The following is an 18,755-nucleotide window of genomic DNA, read 5'->3' as shown; positions in this document are numbered from 1 at the left end:
TCTGTATCAGCAGCTTTAAACTACATTCAATTAATTTAATGTTGTGAATCAACCATTAAAGTTGTTAAAATTGCTCCCGTTATTCCATAATTTCCCTTTTGTCTACTTTCGACATGTGAAAGTTTTAAAACTATTTTAAAGATAGATTCAAGTCAATATTTTACTGATTTAGGAGTATTTTAGATAAAAAGTTAATTAGGTTTGCTTGGAAGGTTTGCTACAACAGCCTTGCAGGGAAGTGTACTGCTTTAGGATGGCGGCCGTTTACTAACGCCGCATCTAGCTTTTTGTAGGTGTGCTGCTAACGCTACCGAATCTATAACGCATCTAGTCCTATATAAATGATATCTTCCGTAACATTATAGTAGCAGCTTTTCGGCAGCAGTCAGGTATGTTGTTGTTTTTTTGTCTCGTGGCATGAGTTGAGCTAGAGCCGTGAGTTGAGCATTGGCATTACCCGAGGGGCCGGGTAATGAGAAGCATGATGTTTAGCTACTCTCGCTCCGCTCCTCATTGACCGCGTGGCGCGCTGAGTGTGTTGTACTTCCGCTTTACTTGGCATATTTCAATAATCGAAATTTGGATGTTTGTGAATCGTTCTCGAATCTTCCACGGCCGAATCGCGAATAATCTAAGAATCGGAAATTTTGCACACCTCTAGCAAGCACATACAGAAAAATAGCTGTGGCCATTAAATGGTCATATTATAGGTTTCATTGTTGGATTGTACTTTATGCTGAATGCTTTACCATCATAAAAGCTATCAGGAAAATCACACACACACACACAAATACAAATACAAAATAACGCAACATACTAATTGCTGGATGCAGCCCGTGGCCAATCCACTCATTAAGTTCAGCCGTTTTGACAAGGTAAGAGCCGCTATCTGACTCCATCACGTTCATTTGTAGCGTTAGCCGCTAGCGTTAGCCTGTGGCCTGGCTACCAGTAGAAAGCATTGAAAGCACCCTCTCCTGAAATCGTGACAACCAGGGAGGACAGCGGATGAAAGCCCGCCTGGATGCCGCCAAAAGTCTATTTAATGTCGGGTGAAAGTTTGGCAAAGCTCCCTTAGGCCACACTCCATCACGTTTGCTTGTAGTGTTAGTGTTGTGTAGCTTCTGTTTGTTTGACTTCCTAATAATCACGTGACTTCATACGTCAGCACACTGACTGCTTTCTTAAAGGGGAATGAACATAGCCAAACAACACAGAGCCAAAGCGGGATGAAAAGACAGTATTTTCTTGTTTTATTAAATTACCGAATTTTCCGTCAACCTGAAGAATTTCGGTAACCGTAAATTTTCGGTATACGGCCCAGCTCTAACTCACCCTTCATTTGGTTTTTACATGGCAACTAATGAAGTCCCTACTGAGTCCAGCCAAGCAACCAACAACAGGTGAATATATTGCTTGACTTGATGTTTTAAGTTTATTGAGGCAATTTTAGATGGATTAGATCAGTGTTTTTCAACCGGTGAGCTGCGACACACTAGTGTGCCATGAGAGAATGTCAAGTGTGCCGTGAGAAGTTATCCAATAGAAGATTGCGGTCATGTGCAGATGAGTAAGGTATTGCTCGTGTCGTGTTCAATAACTGCTCAGATTTCTAGCCATTAGCCACCTTGCTTTCCGCAACAATGTGGACCCTAGCACGTCTAATGTACATCATTTGATTAGAGCCGTCAAGTGTCAATATACACGAAAGTGTCCTTTCCATTTTATCCATATCTCGTGAAAGTCAATCCTCCCCCAGTATTTATTCCAACACATTGTCGAGGACAGCAAGGTGGCTGATAGCTGGAAGTCCGAGCAGTTCTTGAACACGACACGAACAGTTGCATTTGCCTTAATTTCAAAACAAGTCGATGGACTATTTTGTCTGCCTCTGTGAAAACACAAACGTTTTTTGAGAAAAACTACAAAGGTAAATGAGAAAGCCCTCAAACCCAGTTACCTTGTTGCTGAACTTGTTGCTAAATCCAAAAAGTCCCATACTGTGGCAGAGACAATACGACCTGCCGGCAAAGCCATTGTCAGCGCGATGCTTGGCCCTGATGTGGTTAAAGACATTGCCCCTGTCTGATAATTCTGAGCTTTTCAAGCCTTACCGCATTGAAAAATAAAAACAGAGCGAGACCGAGAGCGGTCAATATCAGCTTTGTGTTAATCTCTACAGGCTCAAGTTTCACACTGAGTAAGTATAAATGTTGAGAAATTATTTTAAAATTAAATAAACTGTACACAGAGTAATTTTGGAACATTTTTGGTTGGTGGTGTGCCACAAGATTTTTTCCAATGTAAAAACGCGCAGTGACACAGAAAAGGTTGAAAAACACAGGATTAGATGAAAAAAACATGTTCCTGTGAAAAAAATGCAGTAAAGATACACTTTATTCACTATGCTGTGTCAGCAGCACATTTCATTGAATCCTTTACAAGTGAGAGAGCAATAACCTCAAACTAAAAGAGCGATAAGGCTAGTTGAGCGGCCCCATAGGCCAAGGCCACAACAGGACAAAATAGGTATGAAAGGCTTAGGCGTGTGTACATTGATGTGAAAGCAATAGTGTGTACACAACACTCGGTTGACAGATTATGAAACCATTTATCTTGAAATCTATGGGCAATGAGTTTTCATGTAAATGAGATTTACCGGTAAGAACAAATAAAGAACAGCAGCATTCTGGGATCACCTTGTCAAACAAGGCTCAGTAGCAATATTAGACAAGGCTTTGGTCTTGAGTAGAGCTGGGAATCTTTGGGCACCTAACGATTCGATTACGATTACGATTCAGAGGCTCCGATTCGATTATAAAACGATTATTGATGTACCCCCCCTCCTTTTTTTTTTTTTTTTTTTTTTAAATTAAATGTTTTGTACATTAGTTCCAAAATTGTTCAAAAATCCTCTCAGGCTAAACCAAACTACTATTTCAGTATCAAGTGAACATATAGCAGTAAACAAATATACAAAAATAACAGTAAATAAAAAACTCCAGTCCCCATTCTGTAGCTTTAAACTACATTCAATTAATTTAATGTTGTGAATCAACTGTTAAAGTTGTTAAAATTGCTCCCGTTATTCCATAATTTCCCTTTTGTCTACTTTCGACAAGTGAAAGTTTAAAAACTATTTTAAAGATAGATTCAAGTCAATATTTTACTGATTTAGGAGTATTTTAGATAAAAAGTTAATTAGGTTTGCTTGAAAGGTTCGCTACAACAGCCTTGCAGGGAAGTGTACTGCTTTAAGATGGCGGCCGTTTACTAACAACCGCATCTAGCTTTTTGTAGATGTGCTGCTCACGCTACCGAATCAATGGTGCATCTAGTCCTATATAAATGATATCTACCATTACATTATGTGGATGACGTACTTTGTAGCAGCTTTTCGGCAGCAGTCAGGTATGTTGTTGTGTTTTTTTTATCTCGTGGCATGAGTTGAGCTAGAGCCGTGAGTTGAGCATTGGCATTACCCGAGGGGCCGGGTAATGAGAAGCATGATGTTTATCTACTCTCGCTGCGTTCTTCCTCGTCGCACCCCAAAGACTGCGCGGCGCGCTGAGTGTGTTGTACTTCCGCTTTACTTGGCATATTTCAATAATCGGAATTTGGATGTTCGTGAATTGTTCTCGAATCTTCCACGGCCGAATCGCGAATAATCTAAGAATCGGAAATTTTGCACACCTCTAGTCTTGAGTGTAAAAAAAAAAAAAAAAAAAGCAGATAGGTGTGTTTTTTAGCAAATGTCGAAGATCAAATAAGTGAATCCAAATATATGCCGGAAAACAACAAAACAAAACTGAAAAAGCAGTTTCTGCTCTTGCACCCCTCTTTAAAATAAACTGCTGTATTTTAAGCCAAAAAAAAAGTTGTGTTTGATAGAACAATATGCCTATATGCTGCCATAGCAGATTCATGGCGCATTAAGCCCCCAAACTATTTTTAATTTGTCCGTCTTACCCTGGAAACCCCAGTTTACAGATGTTGGGCAACCGCTTATGTTTTAACCCAGCCATAAAAAGGAAAGTAATTGTATCTATTATTCAAAATGTCTGTCATTTTTAGCTTAGAATCATTAATTGATGTCTAATATTTTGTTTAAAAAAAAAAAAAAAAAAAAAAAGACTTTAAAAAATTATTCACTTGCATATTTTAACTTTTTAAACAAATTATGTCACAATAAAAAAAAAGGTGTCTGTAAATAAGTCACGGAAATCTACTTCATAACTATGCCTTAATTGTGTATTTTTTGTTACTGTCGCATTTTCCCCGATATTTTAGATGATAAATAATCGATCCAAACAGAGAAAAATTGGGAAAAAAAAATGTTTAAAATTATAAATATATGAAAAAGAACATGTCGACCACTCCTTGATGTCTGCGATGTCTGCGATTTCTGCATGGCGACCTTTGTTATATTACCATGTTTCAACCATAAAATCCCCAAAAAATCCGGCTGTGGCCATTCACATCTGTGTATTGACACTTGATGATACATGCTACATGGAGTTTTTGGATCGAAACAAGTACGCGATATTACCTCGTTAAAATCATGGCGTCTTCAATTATGCTCTCGCGTGCTCTGACCTCAAGTTAGGGTTTTGCTGTTTAAAGATTTTTTTTTTTTTAATGCCCTTCTGTTCAAAAAAGAAAATTGAGATTTTAAGCTTTTAAGCTTTCCAATGATGTATCACACATGCATATAGGACAATTTTGAAATTTGGCCAAATTGGGGGTCTCAGAGCAGAACCGCAAGTCACCTGAGTGTTTTCCACCATATGCAAGTGAATGATGCAAGTAAAAGTGTTAAGTACATGTGAAAATTTTAAGTACAACTTATTTCAAAACATACCTGTGGAGATGAAGACGTCTTTGAACTTGAGTAACACATCAGCAAATTTGCGCACGTCGCTGACTGTTTGCATTATGTAGTTTGGGTCTGAGGCGAGGCTATCTTGGTTGCCCTTATGCATCGAGCGGCTCTTGGAGACTTTGTCTGAGGAGCCCAAATTGACAGTGGTCAAGCTGGATGAGAATCGAGACATGCCCAGAGGGAGTTTGGTTCCTCCTCCACCACCACTACCTCCAGATCCTCCGCTGGTACTCTGGCGCAGCATTGCCGCAAGCATGCTTTATTGGCCTCTCGGCCTTAAAGCCTTCGTCCCTGTGGTTCCTCTCAGGGTTCAAACCTAACACAGGTCTTCCACAAGGATGAATGGAGCTGCAAAGGAAGAGTCGACAAAACAGTTATGCACTGTGTATGACATTATATTTCATCTCGCAGAAAAAAAAGAGAATCTACTTTTTATTTTTTTGTAATCAGTGACTTAACAAAATAAATCCCATCTACCCAAGAGCTGCTCTTAAGGGGATGGATGATGCTGATACAGTGTGATGCAGACTGTAATCCAATACCATATATATATATATATATATATATATATATATATATATATATATATATATATATATATATATATATATATATATATATATATATATATATATATATATAAATATTATAGACTTCATAATGGTATTGACGGGTCAGATCGTTCATGCACTGCACCTCGCCTTCAAGTAGGGGGCAGCCCACATCAAGAGGAGCTATCCACAAACACGCACGCAGCAATCTAACGCCCGATTTAGATTGAAAAAATAAGAAAGCTGTACCACATACAAACAGGAAGAATTGTCTTAGGAGTGATTTGTTCAAGGATTCAAGGTAATTATATTTTTGTACCATGCATGCATTTTGAAACATTGTGAAAAAAATCAATGGGAGAAAAAAGCCGCTACTGCATTGGCATCATAGTTTGCAATATTTACATAAAATAAATGCTAAGTGCACGTTTTTTTTTTGCTTCTAATCAAGAATCGAGACTCTTTTACATCCATATTTATAAAGAATTCGGGGATTCTAGCATTTATTCACAAGAATTTTCACCATAAAAGCTCTGTTTACATAAGGCGGCTGCTAGCTACATTCACTACCAGACTAGCATTGTACTTCGACATATTTACGTAAAATAAATGCTAAGTGCACGTTTTTTTTTTTTGCTTCTATCCAAGAATCGAGACTCTTTTACGTCCATATTCATAAAGAATTTGCGGATTTTAGCATTTATTCAAAAGAATTCTCACCATAAAAGCTCTGTTTACATAAGGCGTCTGCTAGCTACATTCACTAACAGACTGGCATTGTACTTCGACATATTTACGTAAAATAAATGCTAACATCACTTTTTTTTTTTGCTTTTAACCAAGAATCGAGACTGTTTTATGTCCATACCTATTAAGGATTCGGGGATTTAAGCATTTATTCTCAAGAATTTTCACCGGAAAAGCTCTGTTTACATAAGGCGGCCACTAGCCTCAGATGCTAAAGGAGTAGCATTGTACTTCGACATATTTACGTAAAATAAACACTAACTGCACGGTTTCTTTACATTTAACCAAGAATCGAGACGGTTTTATGTCCATATCTATAAAGAATTCGGGGAGTTAAGCATTTATTCACAACAATTTTCACTGGAAAGGCTCTGTTTACATAAGGTGGCCGCTAGCTACATTCACTAACAGACTAGCATTGTACTTTGACATATTTATGTAAAATAAATGCAAACTGCACTTTTTTTTTTTTTTTTTTGCTTTTAATCAAGAATCGAGACTGTTTTACGTCCATATCTATAAAGAATTTAGGGATTTAAGCATTTATTCACAAGAATTTTCACCGGAAAAGCTCTGTGTACATAAGGCGGCCGCCAGCTTCATTCACTAACAGACTAGCATAGAACTTCGACATATTTACCTAAAATAATGAATCGAGACTGTTTTACATCAATATCTACAAAGAATTCGGGGATTTAAGCATTTATTCACAAGAATTTTCACCGTAAAAGCTGTTTACATCAGGCGCCTGCTAGCTGCATTCACCAACAGACTGGCATTGTACTTCGACATATTTACGTAAAATAAATGCTAACTGCATGGTTTAAGTGCTTTTAACCAAGAATCGAGACTGTTTTACGTCCATATCTATAAATAATTCAGGGATTTAAGCATTTATTCACAAGATTTTTCAACGTTAAAAACCTCTTTGTCTGTGTTTCCACTCGCTCAATTTTGACGGCCTCACCAACAATGCAGGCCCCCTATTTATCGGTCCAGCGCCCCGTGTCCCGTCAATACATTATGAAGTCTATGAAAAATATATATCCATTGCTGGAAGGTGACTTTACAACTCTTATCTGTAACTATTCAGCTATCAAAACAGTTGGAGAAATGAATGGGAAGTGTTGAGTTGACTGTAAGGTTGTTCGATTAATCAATTTTGAACCGAATCTGCCTTTTCTGGTTAAAACGATGTTAAAATTATTGGTTTGATTTTCTAAAACGCACCATTTTGGTTTGTGAAAGCTGCCGTAGTTTCCTCTGCATTTCCGCTTCCTCCCACGAGAGTGCTCCGTCTTAAACAACTAGAACAACAACAACCATGGCTACAGGCAATTCTGCTACTTTTGCTCAGCCAACTTTGGACACAAATTGCATAACTCCATGAGTAAGTGTATGACCTCATGATGTACTTAGTATTGTGTATGTAGAAGGTTTGCAGTGGATTGTCAAATAAAACGTGCAGCCTTGAAATGATCAACACGTCCTCATTTACTTCGTCTGCACACTTTCATGTACAACACAACGACAGACAGTAATATAGCGCCACATTTGGCTGAGTGTATTTTGCACTATACCACAAGTAGTAAAGTAAAGTATGTGCGTGTCCGTCCCTCTGTCTCGTTTTCCTGTCAAGATTGCTGCTGCTAGATTATAGTAACTAAAACCATGCAATGTTTTTTTTTTTTTTTTTTTTTTTAATACAACAACATGTTTTGGCAAAATGCATAGGTCTACATTTGAAAATTGAATCGATACACATTGGCCCATTAATGTGTTTGACCTGATGTCTTTTGTAAAAATGAGGTGCTCATAAACCTAAGGGCTCATTCTGTTTGTTACCTTCACTCGGGTGCAGATTTGTGTTGGCTTAGACAAACTGATTGACACCTTGCATATTGTTATTATTAACTGACAATTTTGCATTAACTATAGATTTATGTAAGTAAGACCAGAGAGAAATATGACAGCAGATCACCCTGAGCCTGGCTGCCTAACTACTTCAGCTGACTGACTTTACTGAAAATATAAAATATTTTCCGTCATACCGTTCCTAAGGGTTAGCTAATTTTTATGTCCCAAAAATGCATGGAGTAATCACTCTCTTGCAGCTATAAAGCTCAACTCTCCCCCAACGGTTGTTGCTCAGTGTCAGTGAGTCAGCTGTGCTACACGATGGCTGGGGTAGGTGAAACTCTAGAACTTCTTCCCCCATCAAAGAATACGAAATCGATGGTATAGGAATACTTCGGTTACAGAAAAGTTACAGACGGACGCGGCTTAGAAGAGGAGGGCCAACCGATATGTAAAACATGTTTGCGGAGGGTGGCTGTCGAGGAGGCAATACCTCCAATATGATTTCACATTTATAAAAAATGAAAGGTTAGTAAACACTGTCATGAACGTTTCCCACAAGCTACGAGAGTTAACTCCAGTGTGTTTAGTGTGTCTAGCGAGAAAGATTGTGTGTATAATGTAAACATGATACGAGTCATACACATGTGCTTTTTATGGAAAATAATTCAATTATTTTTTTTCTGATGATAATAATGTTGAGCTGTGGCTGTGGGTTTGGGCTCACCTAAATGACTGCATTTATTACATTTTTTTAGAATTTTTTTTAAACTCACATTATACCTATATTCCAATTTGCTAAAATGTTTAGAAAAATAGAAATCCAGTTCAATAGATTTATTTTTCAACCCAAATATCTCAAAGTAACACATTTTAGAGTTGTAATCGCAATACTATGAAATAGTGAAACCGTGATATTTCGGCTTGAGGTTATCATAACGTCAGAATATCGTACCAGCACATAACTACTGACTACCTTTTCTTATGTTGGATTTTGTTTCGAACGGTATTTCCACTTTCTTCTTTCATTATCACTTTAAAGTGCCTATTACAGCAAAAAGCATGTTTATTTCATATTACACGCGTCATTTTATGCTCCTGAATGAAATGGGCCGCTTGGATGTGTGTGGAAGCGATCGTTTTATTTTATTTTATTTTATTTTTTTATTTTTTTTTTAAACTTGTCCTGTTCAGCTGTTTGACACAGAGAATGGAAGTCTAAGTGCCCAGATTCTGAACAGTTTTAATGTTTCACATTGAGAGTCTGACATACTCCCATTGTGATCATTCAAAATACCTTTTTATTATGACAAAGCAGCGAACAGGAAGGGATTATGGGGGGACAGAAGAAAAGAAATACAAGAGAAGAAGGAAAAGAAACACATACACAAAAAACAACTAGAAATACATTGAACATCTAAACTAGTTACTAATATGCTGGTGCTATCGTCAGCGAGATGTATTTCCGGTTTACACCATGTGGGGGCCTATTGGCCAGTGAAAGAGGAGAATGGGGTGGGGGTGTCTATAAGCCTATAAGCTAAGTGATTGAAAGGGGTAGAGTGTACACAAATCAGTTCTGTGATCTAGAACCCAGTAATCGTGTGAATCTCTTATGAGTAAGCCCGTTGGCGACCAACCCTACGCCGCCGCATCGCCAATCCCGGCACCGGGACCCCCGACCCGAGAATGCCCTACCACATCCAGCAGCACGCAGGCCCCATCGGGCACGCGACAGCCACGCAGGCGATCGTTTTATTTATTAAATGTTTTCAATCCCGCACCATGAAAATGAGTGACTTCCGGCTCCAGTCTTGGGTTGAGGAAAAATGCGAATGTGACGTCACCTGGGTAAGCATCTCACAACACAGCTATTGCTTTATAGAATGCAGATGGACTGCGGATTTAGCTGAATTTGCGAATTAATTTGTTTATTTTTCACATCACGCTAGCCCAATCTGCTGCAGGCTTTTGTTGCTGCACCAGGGAGAGTGGTGTGAGGCTTTTCGGATTTCCAAAAGATTCTTGTTCACCGCGATGGGCAAACCAAGTCCGACAATCAAGAGACCATTGGACGGATGACTAAGCGAGTAAGCTTCGTGTTTTATAGTATGTTGAATACTGGGAACATAGCAAACGTTTCAATAAGGAGGTGGCTTGCATTTTGTGGGTGATAATATGGGGTTTCCCCTTCTCTTCCCAGCGACGAGCACTGCCTACCCCGCCGCCGTGGGCTGGCCGATCGATGGAGACAATCAACCTCGCCGGCGTGTGTGACATGAGTTGGGTACTTTTGTGTGATTTCTCATTTTCGGCGTTTCCCCTTCTCTCCCCGGCGACGAGCACTGCCTGTCCGCCGCAGAAAAAACTCGGAAACATCGCTCTGTTTGGGTTAGCATGTCGACTAGCTGTCACGCCTCCTGCTTTCTTTACGCTCTTTCCTCCGTCTCCGTCTCCGAAGCCGGGGCAGGGAAATGACAAAAGCCTGACTGACTCCAGTGGCATAAAACACCATTCGGGAGGTGCATGAAGTCGACAGTTTTGACCATTATGCAGTAATTTTGCCCTGTCATACTGCATAAATGCATTATTAATATTTTATATTCCATTTAGCACAAGATGTTGTCATGACCATACCATTTATTTAGCAATTGAGGAGAAATACTTCTAGTGGATAAAAAGAATATCCTGTAAAAATTGGAGTAGAGAGATTGAACCAATGACATTTTGCTGCTCTCTGTTGCAATTTTCCTCGTTCTGAATCGTCCCCCTCAATGGGCTGAATTCTAAATCAGCTGAAATCGTTACCCTGTGTACGTCATCCTCCAGCTGGGGACGCTAGAGCGCTATAATGACAGGCGGGGATAAACGGCAGATTAAAGGACTTAATTTCTCGTCATGTGCGCTTTGTCAAGATGTTGTATATAGTCGAATCATCTCAAAATATGATCCCAATTCATATAATAATGCTATTTAAGATTTTTTTATGCTGTCACAGGTACTTTAATTAAGAAAAAAGCTGGAGTCTATTGTATAAATAAAAGGCTCCCAAGTGATTGTTCCATGTGTATTAATGGAGTTTAATTCACTGGCGCGTTCACTTATAACATCTTTCAATTCTAATGTAGAAAAAAAAAAAAACGTTTAAATAGAAAACATTCTGAATACCTTATTTGTCATTATTTTTTTTCTTATTAGGCAAAATCGAACACCCCAAGTTGACTGTAATATTGTGCTTTAGTATGTGCTATTTAAACAAAATTAAGCAACAATTATAGTTCAATGCAATGGACCAATGGATTTCCAGCTTGTGTGTATTGCATCCAACTGCATGCAAAAGATTTTGTAAAATTCTAATTTGATGTTTGTTTTATTTTTATTTTTTTCATTATTATTTTTTTATTTATTGTGTTTTCATCCTTCTTGTAAGCATATTTGAGTGTCATGAAAAGCGCTCTCTAAATAAATTACTATCATCATTATTAAATATTCTTTGGAACTAACCCAGTTTGGGGAGAAATGTAATAACGCTTTAGTAATAAAGTAATTGTTACAGTACCTACTCTGACACTGCCAAACATTGCAACTTTAAAGCTGTTTGATCTCTTATATCGTTTAACTTACGTTTATGACGTGAAAAATGTACACCAGTTGTAAACAATGCCAAGTCAACTGTCTACATGTTGTGATTTCTCGCATATGTCCACGAACTGGTGATCTAATTGCATTTCCCACATTACGAGATGAACATTGAGAATTGTTCCAACAAACAGTCAAGCAGATTCAAATTTCGCAAAAGTGTCATTTTTAGAACAAGCTCGTCCGCGCGTTAATGTCGTGGGGTCACAGCGAAAACTTTGCGTCATGCAAACATACGAACCCTGTATAGAATCGGGAAACATCGCAGCCGGCAGAAGTTCCAGACGCTGAAAGATTGCTCCGGCAGGCTAAGTAATGATATAAACACAAAATAATCCACAGGAAGCTATTCGTATGAATCCCAGTCCGGTTTTTGCTTGAGTCCAAACACGGCGACTTGCCTCTGTTTTGACGAGTGACCAACTTTTAGCGTGCATGCGTATGACTGTGTTGATATGTGCGCGCGCTTCTCCTTTAACAACAGGTGCTAAAGGTTTATACTGTCAAGTCAAGAAGCCACTAGCAAGTTCCGGTTAGGATTTTCACAATATAGCTCACAGTTAAATACACTGCAAATTTATAACGTTTTAATCAGATTATTTTTTTCTTGAATTTTGTCAAATAATTTTCTCCATCTTGTATTGAGTGTTTAAAACTAGTTAACAGAAGAATGCGTCATATTATTCCAGTTAAAGTAAATGTTGCTATGTGTTCTTATTAAACCCATACATCTAAAAGTTGGTCATTTTTCACCTAAATCAAAAACAATTTGCTTTCGAATAATGTTTTGAACAATATATCCCCCCCCCCCCCTTTTTTTTTTTTTTTTAAGATTAAATATACTAATTAATTGCTTATTGCTTAAAATAAGTATGTTAAACTTATTCTCAGCTAGCCATTTCTTTCTCTTTTCCCCCCCTTTTTTCCCCCCCAAAAAATCTGAGTAAAATTTACTTGAACCACTTTCGGATCATTTCACTTATTTCTAGTAGATTTACGCTGAAAACAAGGAATTTAACTAGTGTTTTTGCAGTGTACCACATTAGGGTAGCACTTTTATAACGTTATTAATAAATGGATGGATTTAAGTAGTTTTAAGGATGTGTGTTTTTGCAGTGTAATTTCATTGATAACGTTCATTGATAAATGTACCCTAAAATGGTACACTGCAAAAACACAAGTTAAAAATTCCCTTGTTTTCAGTGTATATCTACTAAATAAATGAAATTATCTGCCAGTGCTTCAAGTAAATTTTACTCTCTTAGGTTTCTTGAAATACGAAAAATAGCTAACTGAAATTATCTAAACAGACTTATCTTAAGCAATAAAATTGTATATTTGATCTTAAAAAAAAAAAAAAAAAAAAAAAAAAAAAAAAAAAAAAACGTATTTGTCAGAAATGGTTTTAATTCAATAATAAATGTTGTTCAAACCATTATTTGAAAGCAACTTTTTCTTGATTTAAGTGAAAAATTACCGACTGTAAAATGTATTAGTTTAATAAGAACAAATATTAATATTTACTTAAAGGAAATTCAAATATAATCTGACGCATTAATCTGTTAACTAGTCTTTAACAATCAAAACAAAATGGAGCAAAATCAAATTATTTGACGAGATTTAAGAGAAATAATCAGATTAAGACGTTATAAATTTGTAGTGTACCATTAGTTCTTTGCATCAACAACATGGAAGATTATTCAAAGCCTATTAAAATAATTAAAAATAAAGTCTGAACAAATGAATCAGTTTCCTTCTGAGGTTATTTGATCAGTCGCTCTTGACCATTGGAATGACACTCAAGCAACCGATTTGATGCACTGCAGGCGATCCGTACACCTGCCTTGGAAAAACATGACGAACGAAAAATAAGATCGCAACAATTTATTGCGTTTTGGACTGAAAATGTCATATTTAAGGGGGAAAAAAGATTTCCCTTACATCCAAATTATATACTGCTCTGCTGTAGAATTGTGTTTCTAGATAACGACAACCAGTATTTATTTAATATACAGTATTTTTTTAATATAACATCGTCAAGGCCAATTGATTAAAACGCATTGAAGCAATACATTTGACTGGACTGCCATCTAGTGGTAACTAAGGGACACTGCTGTTAATTTCATTCATTTGACCTTTACAGTTTGAAGTGTCTTCATTGCAAGTGCATTTCAGTACAGCACAAGAGTGGTACTAGTCTTGGTTCATAATGTTTTGGAATTCAGCAGGATGCACTCAATTGTGAAAGCCTAATGGAGCATATCTTAATTAGATGTGTTTAAATGTGAAAACAATCCACTAATTATTACTAGTACAATAAGAGAATGTGCATCTAACTTTCATTCATTTTCCAAGCCGCTTTTCCTCTAGATGTGAAATTTCTTCATAAAGAGTTGACTATTTAATGGCAGTGGTGGATAAAGTACTCACCTTTTTTTTCTTTTTTTTTACTGAAATAATGGTACAGCAACAGGCGCAAAACATTACTAAGCTAAAAGTACAAGTATCTAAGAAAAAAATACTTGCTTTAAAATTTACAAGTAAAAAGTATTTTCTCCCGATGCAAAAATATACAGTATGTACGCATATAAATACTGTATATATTTTTTGTATGTACATACATACATACATACATACATACATACCTACATACATACATACAGAGATCTGAGTCAATGTTGAAAGAAAGAACCAGAAAAGTCATTGACTGCTCAGTTTGTTTTAATTACCTGACATATTTCGGCGAAAACTTCCGCCTTCATCAGTCACTGGTGTTGGTGTGACATGTCTTTATCAGCTGATGGATGAAGGCGTGACTAGCCCTCTGCTGACCATTCACTCTTCCAGGATGCTGGTCCAGGTAGTAAAGAGCTTTTAAGCCCCCTCGTTCCTATTGATGGTCCTCGGGTCCCGCTTGCGGATCTCAATGGCCTCCGTGATCCAGCGCTGATGTTTGTTTTCTTCAGTGCGGATGACTCTGGCCTTTTCCCAGTCCATAATGTGGTTTTCCCTTTTCCACACACAACACTCCGCCAGATATTGGTCCATCCAAAGGACAAAATCCGCCCAGAAAAAAAATGTAACTCCATATATGAAATTCCATGCAAATCATGCAATAAATCATACATCGGGGAGACAGGGAGGAGCTTTATTGCAAGAAAAACTGAGCACAAGAAGGAGTGTGAAAAGGAGACAACAATCAGACAAACAAGGGCAATAAAAGCACAACAGGAACATCACAAGTCAGCCATCACCGATCACTGCTAAAGGGCAGGTGGGTCACGCCTTCATCCATCAGCTGATAAAGACGTGTCACACCAACAACAGTGACTCTCTGATGAAGGCGGAAGTGTTTGCCAAAACAACCTAAAATAATTGTCTGGGATTACAGAAAAAAATCAACTAATCTATAAGTGTAGACAAAATGAACTCGGTACTACTAACAAGAAATAAAATTGACTGCACTGTATACGGAAGCTTTACAAGCTCAAAAACTCCCAAACTTAGGTTAACAGCAGATTGCAGGCAAGTATCAGGTGCATACCGCCACCTACTGTACAAGAGTGTGTAGTACTCATCTGAAGGCGCGCTGCTACACTGTTGCCTTTTATTTGTCAATAGCTCGTTCACCTGCCTAATCTTGCTTGTACCCATGTTGCTGCCTCTAGTGCTTGTTGGCTGTTATTGGGCAATATCTTGTTCACCTGCCTAATCTTGATTGTACTCTTGTTGCTGCCTCCAGTGCTCAGTGGCGGTATAGTTGCACGGGACTTATTAATTGTGCCGAAGGCATGAAATCGAAAGTATCAGTTCACAATGAGAGAGAGAGAGAAAAAAAGTAACATTTAACGCAAGCGCCAATTTGAAAAGTAGTGGAGTAATAAGTACAGACACGTGCTCAGTGTTGTTAATTTTACTTTAAAAAAGTAATTAATTACAGTTACAAATTACTTCTCCCAAAAAGTAATTGCGTTAGTAACTCAGTTACCTGAATTTAAGAGTAATTAGTTACTTGGCAAAGTAACTAGTGATAATTTTCATGTTTTTTTTTTTCTCAAAAAAAAAAAAAAAAAAAAAAAAAAAAAAAGGTCACACAAAGTGAAGTTTAAAGGGTTTTTGGGACAATTGGCCCTAGCCCAATTCTTTACCCTCCACTTAACTAGACACAAGGGTATTGCGATATCTAAATAGTAACCTTTGCTATGTGTGGAAGTCATTTAAAGTTGTGAATCAACTGTTAAAGTTGTTAAAATTGCTCCCGCTATTGCATTAGTTCCCTTCTGTCTACTTTCAACATGTCTAAGTTTTAAAACTGTTTCATCATTTAAAGATAGATTTAAGTCAAGATTTTGCCGATTTAGGACCATTTTAGATTAAATTTTTTTTTTTTTTTTTTAAATTGGTTCGCTAGGAAGGATCTCTACAACAGAGCCTTCCTGAGAGGTCTACTGCTTTAAGATGGCGGCTGTTTACTAACACATGTAGTCCTTAAACATGTTGCCAATGCAGCCGTGTTTAAAATTTGCATCTAGTTCTATAATATGTGATATCTACCGTATCATGTGGGCGTAGTTTGTAGGCTACAGTCAGGTATTATTGGAGCCACCTTGCATCGCGTTTGCAACGGCGTCTTCCCGACTCCTGCTCTGCTCTCTCGTCTCCGTGAGTCGTCTCTCTGACTTTTTTTATTCAACCAACTTAGTAACGCATAGTAACGCACGCCTTTCCCGCCTCAGTAACGGTAACGGCGTTGCCAAGATGAGAAAAGTAATTAATTAGATTACTCACTACTGAAAAAAATAACGCCGTTAGTAACGCCGTTATATTGTAACGCCGTTATTAACAACACTGCACGTGCTGTAGAATGGACTGAGGTAAAAGCAGGGCCGGCCCAGGCCATTTTGGGGCCCTAAGCAAAATAATGCCAAGGGGCCCATATTTTTGGCCCACCATTTCGTCACAGTGCACTGTGAAACCCATACATGCAATCCAACCCATACGTCCATATTTTGTATATTAATCAGATTTTGTTGCACTGCATACTTCAAACTTCTCACCCAAAATGATTGTCAGTACGTACAGTAGATGGCGCCAACCCTTTTTGTAAAAGAGGAAACGAAGTTAAGGAAGAACTTTAAAAATTTTAAGCTTGTAATCAAGTATCAAAACTCACAAAAGTCAAATAAAGCAAACTGTAGTAAACAAAATAGAATATAAATTAAACAATTTCAGTCTCACAATGTACTGTACTGTCACAACCAGTACAACAATACACAACTGTTGTATAAACGTCAAATATCACAACAGCAAATAAAGTATATACAGTTTAAAGCAGGTTCAACGTCACTCCCCAGGTTGCCAGATTGTAATGACAAGAAAATGGATGTTTGTATAGATAAATGGCAATGCGCGCCACATTATTCACGATGCTCTATTAACAACGTATAAAATGAGGTTGCCAGATTGGGGCGCCCCTAGTGGTCAGGGGCCTTAAGGAGCTGCATAGTCTGCGTATAGGCTGGGCCGGCCTTGGGTAAAAGTAAAAGGAGCACTTCATATTTGTACTCAAAGTACAGCTACACAAAAATGTACTTAAGGACAGTAACGAACATTCCACCACTGTTTAATGGAGTGTTCTACTTTTTCAAGATGACTCTAGTTCAATTACTGTTCTGACGTCAACATTCTAATTTACATAATGAACTAAAAGGTCCTGTACCTGGTATTTCCAGCTGCACTAGCTGTCAGTAGGATTCATCTTTTGACATTTATTTTGGGTACCATTTCACATTACATTCATTGCTTTTGTCAAATGTGACTTACGAGTTATAATAAAAAAGCAACACACAACAACAGTGTCAGTGATTCATATGTCACAAGATGAGAAAGAGGAACACAATGTTAATAGAACCGTGGGTAGCAGACTGGTCACAAACATGTCCATCTGAGCAATGTTGATTTATGTTTAAGTTTTACACTTAATGTAAATTTTGGACTATTGTTTGACTTCATCTGGAAAAAAATTTTCATGATGGATAAGTTACAGAAAAAAATAGAAATGGCCTATTTTACTCATTCAAGGTGAGCTTGATCTTTTAGAAAACAGTTCGTAAGGAGACTATCTTAATTTTTTAGAATGCGGAAAAAAATGCCCTACAATTGCCTATGTGATCCCGGCAAATTCAGATTTTAAAAGCGCCACTCTTAACTATCCATATCAAGTAATCGTATCAATGATGAAAATGTAACATTTGTTTGAATACTCAATTTTAATTAAAAAATACAGAATTGCTCATCTCACAGGATGTACAAAACACAAAATGGTTACCACATGTTGATGCTATTCATATTCCACAGGAATTAGAATGAGGAAGTCCATGGAGAACTAAATGAGTCATGACTCAAGACTGCATACATATTTTAAAAAATACTGAATACTCACATTCACCCATAAACATGTAATTACATGACAGACCACAAAACAAAGTTTTATAATTAAAATATATAAAATCAAAACAAAATTTCATGCACATAGATATGAATGTAGCTCATCCAACAACTGTCCTGCAGTGCTGTGATTCACATAGGCCATTTCTTTCTTGACGGAATAGCTAATTAGTCATTGTGAGCCTTGTAAAACAGCTCATCAGTATAAGCGGTGTCCCCTGCAGCTCAGCAATAAGCACCGGTCTGCAACAGTGAAGCTGAACAATTACGGACTATTTCTTGTATATAATTATGTGGCCTAAACCAAAAGCCACCCACACAAATGGCGGATATATTAGCCATATTCGGAAGTAGGGGATCCTGTCAACATGGGGCAATAGCCAGACAAGGCCCCTAGATCCAGGTATAAGGAGCCATTCCTCTTTAGGGGGCCAGAGACTTCAGCATAGAGTGAAGAGTCTGTTGGGGAAATACATAAATAGAATAGTCAGTATGCAGTTAATTTGGGTAGAAATCAATCCACTGAAAACAAATCAGTATTGAAAAGTTAATGAAACCAAGTTTACATCAGAGACTTCACTATTAGTTGACGGGAAATGGGGCGCAGGGCCGCTTCGTAGGGGGGCTATTTT

The 18,755-nt window shown here is 37.6% G+C and overlaps 2 protein-coding genes across 4 annotated transcripts in view; both read right to left on the bottom strand.

The window, feature by feature from the left end:
* arhgap29a (Rho GTPase activating protein 29a) overlaps positions 1 to 12,173 on the bottom strand; it is a 116,631-nt gene extending 104,458 nt beyond the window's left edge. For 2 of the 3 annotated variants that reach the window (XM_057823934.1, XM_057823936.1), the window contains exons 1-2: positions 11,918 to 12,173; positions 4,862 to 5,230 (exon numbers count right to left, since the gene is read on the bottom strand). In XM_057823934.1, coding sequence (XP_057679917.1) covers positions 4,862 to 5,138 — 277 coding nt within the window. In that variant the 5' untranslated portion in view covers positions 5,139 to 5,230; positions 11,918 to 12,173. The remainder of the gene's footprint in view (positions 1 to 4,861; positions 5,231 to 11,917) is intronic. The other variant, XM_057823935.1, reaches the window with a different exon arrangement.
* A 5,753-nt stretch (positions 12,174 to 17,926) lies between these two features.
* map3k8 (mitogen-activated protein kinase kinase kinase 8) overlaps positions 17,927 to 18,755 on the bottom strand; it is a 35,124-nt gene continuing 34,295 nt past the window's right edge. Inside the window, exon 8 of the mRNA XM_057824497.1 lies at positions 17,927 to 18,582. Within this exon, the coding sequence (XP_057680480.1) occupies positions 18,458 to 18,582 (125 nt within the window). The 3' untranslated portion in view covers positions 17,927 to 18,457. The remainder of the gene's footprint in view (positions 18,583 to 18,755) is intronic.

The sequence above is a fragment of the Corythoichthys intestinalis genome, chromosome 20, assembly GCF_030265065.1.
Source record: "Corythoichthys intestinalis isolate RoL2023-P3 chromosome 20, ASM3026506v1, whole genome shotgun sequence".
Classification (NCBI taxonomy): Eukaryota; Metazoa; Chordata; class Actinopteri; order Syngnathiformes; family Syngnathidae; genus Corythoichthys; species Corythoichthys intestinalis.
The sequence above is the reverse complement of the archived record's forward strand: the minus strand, read 5'-3'. Positions and strand labels throughout refer to the sequence as shown.